Here is a 7,488-nt window from a genome sequence, read left to right on the forward strand (position 1 = left end):
TTGTTGTCATCAACTACTATGCTCAACCACCTCTTATTCTCCATGTGATCAAGTAATTGAAACAATCGATCTAAAGAGAAAAAATAGAAAGAAAAAAATATTTAAAAAGATAAAGGCTAGATAGAAAAATATTAAATAGGAGTTAAATTATGAAGAAGAAAATATTCATTTATAGAACTCAGCTCCTCAGATTTTCACAATGTAACTTAAAACCCCACAGCATTGAAATACTTGACACAATCTATTAGAAATGGAATTCACACACATCACATATTTACGGTGGGAAAAAAGATAGAAACATGTATTTACTAACTTTGCATATTCCATTAGTGAGTAATAAGAATGAAATTTTTAATTTTTTTGACTCAATTTTTTTAATTATTTCTTCCCTAATTATATTTTGTTGACCAACATTAATAAAAAATTAAATTCAAAATAAATCATTTTGAAAGTTAAAAAGGTAAATAAATTAAGTCCAAATTCAACACTCCATCTTTAGACACAACCAACAAATATTTACAACTCCCTTAAAAAAACAAAAATTTACAACTAATAAAATAAACATAAAAATCCAACTTGTAAAATAAGAAAAAAATTGAATTTAAAAAATCTTGAGAGGTCTTCTTATTTCACATTTTTTTCGATCTTGTTTTCTTGCAGTTTTGCCTCTATTAGAGTATAATGATCGCATGCAATGATGTTACATTTTCTCATAAAATTTATGTTTGAGATTTTGGAGATGGTGCTATGATATGTGACTCTTAGAGACTCTCTAATAGTGACATCAACACATGATGCCACAACCCTACCAAATCGGTTTGTAAGATAAAGAATGCCCCCACTTATACATATATCCAGGTCATATTTTGTTCGATGTTTGCCTCTACTTATAAACACATGTTCAGTTTATCTTTTGTCCGATGTGAAACTCTATAATAGTGACATCAACAGCTTAATTTACTATGCATAACTATTCGATTTTAATTTGTTTAATATTTTATTGTTAGATGGTTTGAAGGGTGATTACACACGCTTGATGAATCTTTCCTTTTTATTCCATGAAAGAAACCTTTTTACGTTGATATTGTGTCATGTGATGTTTCAACGATGTCTTAAGTCGTATGTCTAAATGTTTAATGGAAAATGTTAATGAGTGCCCTCGGCACCGATTAAAGAAGTTAAAAGAAGAAAGTGAAAGTCAAAAAAGACACTTTTTAATCTTTTATTGCATTGATTACACAGCTTTCAAGGTAAATATTATTATATTTGCTTCCTTAACCGATGCCCGGGGGCATTGGTTAACAAGACTCATGTTTAATTTGTGAAAAGTTTTGGGGTGAATCATCTTAATACTAAAATAAAAATTGCTTTGTAAAGTTCAAATAAGCATATGCATTATACTTTTAAGTTTATTTTTAGTACCTCTAAAAAATTTCTTCCAACTTTGGTCCTCCGAATTTTCTCGTTACAAATTTTAGTCTTTGTTTTTTTTCTTTCTTTTTTTTTCTTTGTAAAAATTGACATCACATGCTTAAGGGTGGAAATAGTCTGGGGAATACTTTGCTTAAATAAACTAGACCCGGGTTTAAAAAAACTAAAGCATAAGTCTGTCCTATTAGCCTATCAAATGATTTATTTAAGGATCATGTTATCTTATACCTTAAGGCACAAGTTAAGGAATCTAAAATTTAGAAGCTTTCCATAGAAAGCAACAAAAGATTGACTTTAAAAAGTTGAATAAAGTTGAATGCACAACTTTGCGATAATTATTTCTATTTTATTTGGACTAGTCAGTAGACCTAGTAGACTTTTCTATAATCCTTAGTTTAACCTATTTGAATTAATGAGTTTTTTTGAAAAGTTTGAGCCTAATATATTTACTAAACGAGTTATGTCGAGACCAACTTTAAGTAAACCAAATCATAGATCCCTACAGATGGTCCGACCTATTATCACCTCTACACCTATTCCAAGTGACACTTTTTTATATATGTCATTGATAAGATCTTAAAATATCATTAGTTTAATAATTTAGGTAGTTAATCTTTAGTGGATTTTGGAATAAATTGACTAAATGACAATTGTTGTTTTTGTTCGCATAAGACCTAATGCAACGATAATCAACTACAAATGACTTGAGCGAACAACATTTAACTACCGTAGACATCGACGGTAGTTAACTGCTCCTAATGTAAAAACATCATTTTGAGGTGTGTGAGAGCAAATACTTGGCGCTAAAGAGCAATTTTCTCTAATTTACCCTTTCAAAAATGAAGACCCGAATTAAATTAGAAGCCGGGTCGGATCGATAAGCGATATCAGATCGGGTCGAGAGAAACGGTGCGCGCTTAAACCTATCTACGAAGGTTCTAGAATCTCTCATTTCATTTCATCTTCTTCACAACCGAAACAAAGAAATCAACAAAAAAGCGATTATCAAAATAATCGATTATTTCTTTCAAATTCTACCACAATGTCTCGTTCATTGGTTCAACCAGTAGGTCAAAAGCGATTAACAAACGTAGCAGTTGTTCGTCTCAAGAAACACGGCATGCGTTTCGAAATCGCTTGTTACCCTAACACCGTTCTTTCATGGCGTTCCGGCGTGTAAGTAATTTCGAAACCTAATTTTTTGTGATTATTATGTGATTAATTGAGTTAATTTGATGGATTAATCGGTGGTTTTGTAGTGAAAAGGATATTGATGAAGTGTTGCAGTCACATACGGTTTATACGAATGTTTCGAAAGGTGTTCTTGCTAAGTCTAAGGATTTGAATGCAGCGTTTGGTACTGATGATCATTCCAGTATTTGCTTAGAGGTTTGTTACTCGAAATGCTTAATCAATTCCATGTTAGTTGTTTTGTAGCTATGACACACTGATATGGATACGACACGTCGACACCGATAATAATTTAAGAAAATGACTTGATTGAATGTAATTGTATATGTCTGTGTTGTGGACAATGACACTTGTAGAATACCCGACCACGCTTTCGATCGAAGTGCTCGGTGCTACATAGTTTTATAGTTATACACTGCCTTTTTATAGCTATGAAGCACCGACACGTACACGGAAACCTAAACGGGGCATTGATATGTTGATACTGGTGATAACTTAAGAAAATCACGAAATTGAATGTAACCACGTGTGTGTCGCACACTAGCATGTGTAGGACACCAGGACATGCCTTCAATCGACGAGTCGGTGGCTGGAAGGTTTTATAGTGTTATTATATTGACTTTTTAATAAGCTTTGGTGTTAGGAAATAAATTATTACATAAATTATGCAATTGTTGTTTCTGAGTTTTTCTAGTAAAAGTTTGCTCAAGTTGAAAATTAGTTTTAATCATTTAAGAAAATGACATAATGAAATTTAATCACATGTGTCGCTGTCGTGTCTATGTTGGACACCGACGTGTAGGACACCGGACACTCCTTCGATCAGAAGTTGGTTATTTACATAATTTATGCTTAGAGTTTGGTTAGGAAATGAATTATTTACATAATTTATGCTTAGAGGTTGGTTATTCCTACTTGATCAATTCAATGTCAGACGTTAGTTGTTTTATAGCTATGAAACACTGTCGTGGCCAACTACACTTTTAGGACACTGGACACGCCTTCAATCAGAACTCTTAATGCTAAGAGTTATACAGACCTTTTGATAAGCTTTGGTGTTCGGAAATGAATTATTTACAAAAAATTGCATATTATAGCTGCATAATTTTTTTAAAGAAAGTATACTTGAAATGTAAATTAGTGTTGATGTTTCTCTTCTTTAACTTCTCTGTAAACACTTCTTAAGCACTCATGCTTAATTTGGGTTGGCGTATGATTAAAGTATTTGTATTTATCTGCTAAGGTATGCATTTATCAAGGTGTTTGAGAGAGACTATAAAAAATGTTTATCAAGTTATCACATGTCCATAAGCTTAGGAAATGAGTTATTTACAGAAATCATACCAAAAATGGCTGAGTTATCAGTTATGGGCTATACATCAAGGTATTCGTTAGCAATATCACGTGGCCTTTTCAACTATTGGATAAAGCCTAGTTCATTAGCTGCCTGCGATCAACCTTATCCAACAAGGATGCCCTGCTACACATCAGTTCCATAGGTAGGTTTATGATATCAAAACCGCGACTTAAGTCCCAATTGTAAAGTTCTCCCATGCGGATGCATTGGCGAAGATTGGTTTAGCTCAACCTTATTATTTGAGGGTTTATGATATTTCCCCTGATTCCATTACCCTACCTAGCCTTTCTAGTTTATTGTGATAGTCCTCTCTTTCTAAGAGGTTTTTAGTTTCTATTTTGGGATCTTAACCCCTTTTATTCATCAAAAAAGAAAAAATAATTGTGATATTATTTTATTTTTATTTTTTGTTGAAAATAATGTTTATTCAAAGTTGGCATTAGTTTTTGTTTCTCTCATTTGACTTCTCTGTAAGCACCTTAAGCACTCAAGCTGCAAATGGGTTGGCTTATGAACAGTTATTTGTATAAGCACTGTCATAATGTTTGGGTGAAACTGTTAAAATAGCTTATGATATTGTCCATAAGCTTTTTTCTTTTTTTGGAATAAGTTATTTAGGATAGCTTATGAACACCGCTTACAACTTATATGAAAGTAGTTTAATCACAATTTCTCATTGATTATAGCATTACTCGTAGTTTATACATAAGCGTATATGATAAATGTTTAATCAATGAGCGCTTAATTAATTTGTTTATCCATATGTACCCTAAGTGAGTGTGTTTGGAAGAGAATATTTACAACTTATTTGGGTTTATCTACAGTTGTTTTCAGTAGGCTTTTCAGAGTAGCTTCTGAAAACAACTTATAATTTCTATGAAAACAGTTTAACCACGTTGTCTTGATTATAGAAGTAGCTTATATTTAAGTGTTTAATTGAGTTATTTACCCATGTCCCAAGCATACCCTTATAATCAACTTATATCTTGCAGGAACTTTTTTATTACTGAAGAATCATAAATCTATTTTAATTGAAATGTTTTTTGAAGTTAGAAACTAATTCAAACCCAGTTTATGCATAATAATTAGTGATTTAACTGTTAGTTGAGGACATGTTTGTGAATCTTATGAAATGTTTTTCTGTTGCAGATTTTAAAGAAAGGGGAACTTCAGGTTGCTGGTAAAGAGAGGGAGTCAATGCTGTCTAGTCAGTTCAGGGACATAGCCACCATTGTAATGCACAAGACTTTTAATCCCGAGACTAAGCGCCCTTACACTATCAGCATGATTGAACGCCTCATGAGGGATATCCATTTCGCTGTTGATCCAAACAGCACCTCCAAGAAGCAGGTATCTTGTCCTGTCATTCTAAAGAATTCCATATAATGATTGTCTCATATAACTGTTATGACAAATTGATGATTATGAAAGTCGTATTACAGGCTCTGGAGTTGATTCAGGAGCTTCAGAAGCACTACCCTATAAAACGGTGTCCATTGAGGGTACGCGCTGCTGCCCCTGAGGAGGAAGTACCTATCCTTTTGGAAAAGCTGAGCGAGTGGAAGGCAACCGTTATTTCTAAAGAAGGGACAGCTGCTCAGCTATCTGTTGTAAGTTCTTTGTGTTGCTCAGTTATTTCATGGTTCCATTTTATTCTCTGTAACCCTGGGTTTTCTGTTCTAGAAGCATTGTTATAGTTGATGATTTAATACAACAACAACCAAGCCTTATGCCACTAAGTGGGGTTGCCACTAAGTGGGGTTGGCTACATAGTTGATGATTTAATGAGTTGCTTACTTTTATCTCATTTTATCCAACACAAAAACGGATCATGTTTTGAACATCTGTGATAGTTACAGGAATATGTTAATAGTCGGTAACTTCCTTTTACCACATTTTATCCAACCCATAAAAAAGGGCCATCTTTTGAACATTTATGACAAGGATTGTCATTTAGTAACTTCCTTTTATCACATTTTATCTGGTTATCGTATACAAGTTTGAGAAGTTGTTCGTTGGTAAAAATAAAACTAGAAATACAAGGCGCATTTTATCTGGTTTCTCAGGATTGTTTTCATGTCCTTTTTAGGCAAGCTTTTGGGTAGAATTTGGTCATGGGCAGGGGTTAATCTTTTGTTCGGGTGCAGTAGTTTTTCTTAGGCTGTTGTTACTTGTTTGTTTTGAAAACTCGGTATTCGGTCCAAGGACCGACTAATCCAAGGGGTCCAATCCCACCACCCACATGCGGGGGGTGGGGGTTGCTTGTTTTTGTTTTTTGTTGGCATGGTCGGCCTTGTTAGCTGGAAAACACTCTGGTTTGCTTGTTTTAGTTGGGTCTGCTAGGTTACACCTTGTATTTGGAACCAAGTGGTTATAAATTAATTCTGCTGTTTCAAAAAAAAAAAGAGAGAGATAACATGACCAAATACTCATTTGGGCGCTGTTAGCTGATCATTTATGATATTTGACATGCATTTTCTGTAAGTTGTGGCCACATTCAATCTGCTTATCAAAGAAAAGTACTAACTAACCCATAAAAAAGCTAATGGGAAGTCCATGTCTCTATAAATGTTCCATGATTCTTTCATTTCAAATATTATTACTGTTGGCCCCTGTTATTAATTATAATTCTTTCCATAAGTTGTGTCTGGTATATCTGCATTTGCGTATATGGTTAATCTTAATCTTTGATTCTGCTAAAATTTCGGTGATAATTGATCTGATTTCTAATTGGGTTGCAGGTTTTTGAATTGGAGCCTGGTCTGTATAAGGATTGTCACGACTTTGTTATGAATAAGATGCATGGAAGATTTGAAGTTCTTGCTCACTCTCTTTATGTGGATGGGGATACTCATGTGGATTACAATGATCACGAGGACACGCCTGCACCATTGCCCCAAAGAACTTCTGAATCCGTGCTTGAGCTGAATGATAAACTTCAAAAGCAAACAATTTCGTCTGGACCTAAGCCTACTGAGGGACAACAACCAAAGCAAAACAAGTGCAACACATGTGATGCTTGTTTTGAAGATGCTAAGTTGTACAGGGAACACCACAAGAGTGAGTGGCACAAGCACAATATGAAGCGTAAAACAAGGCAACTCCCTCCACTATCTGAAGAAGAGTGCACAGCAGATATGGAATTGTTTGAATCAAAATCTGATTTGAAGGATTATTCATTTTGAGTTGGCAATCAGTGTTTTAGAGATGTTGTACAAAAAAAAGTGTTTGAGATGTTACTGGTAATCAGTTTATGACAAGTTTTGCGTGTATACGTGTGCCTATTTTGTTAGGAGAGTCTTGGTTTGTGTAAAATGTCCACAGAGAAAAAAACTCCTTAAATTGAAATTACATCGAACATATTTCATTACTGGTGACAGATTTGTGCGGTTCTGCTTTCTCTTGGTCTGACAGTGATGTAAAACACGATTGTATAAGAAACAATCAAAGACGTTGTTATGCTTAATCAAGTCATTGTAGTTTATGAGAATGAAGCAGCTTTTCAACTA

General features: G+C 33.9%; 1 protein-coding gene across 1 annotated transcript; it reads left to right on the plus strand.

The window, feature by feature from the left end:
* The first annotated feature begins 2,379 nt into the window (after positions 1 to 2,379).
* Positions 2,380 to 7,488, plus strand: LOC146918332 (sequence-specific DNA binding transcription factor). Its single transcript, XM_085719992.1, has 5 exons — positions 2,380 to 2,607; positions 2,691 to 2,820; positions 5,129 to 5,329; positions 5,422 to 5,589; positions 6,721 to 7,488. The coding sequence occupies exons 1-5, from the start codon at positions 2,474 to 2,476 to the stop codon at positions 7,162 to 7,164; spliced, it is 1,077 nt and encodes a 358-aa protein (XP_085576118.1). The 5' UTR covers positions 2,380 to 2,473; the 3' UTR covers positions 7,165 to 7,488.

Source organism: Medicago sativa, chromosome 6 (assembly GCF_051527215.1).
Source record: "Medicago sativa cultivar Bolivia chromosome 6, Bolivia_mono, whole genome shotgun sequence".
Classification (NCBI taxonomy): domain Eukaryota; kingdom Viridiplantae; phylum Streptophyta; class Magnoliopsida; order Fabales; family Fabaceae; genus Medicago; species Medicago sativa.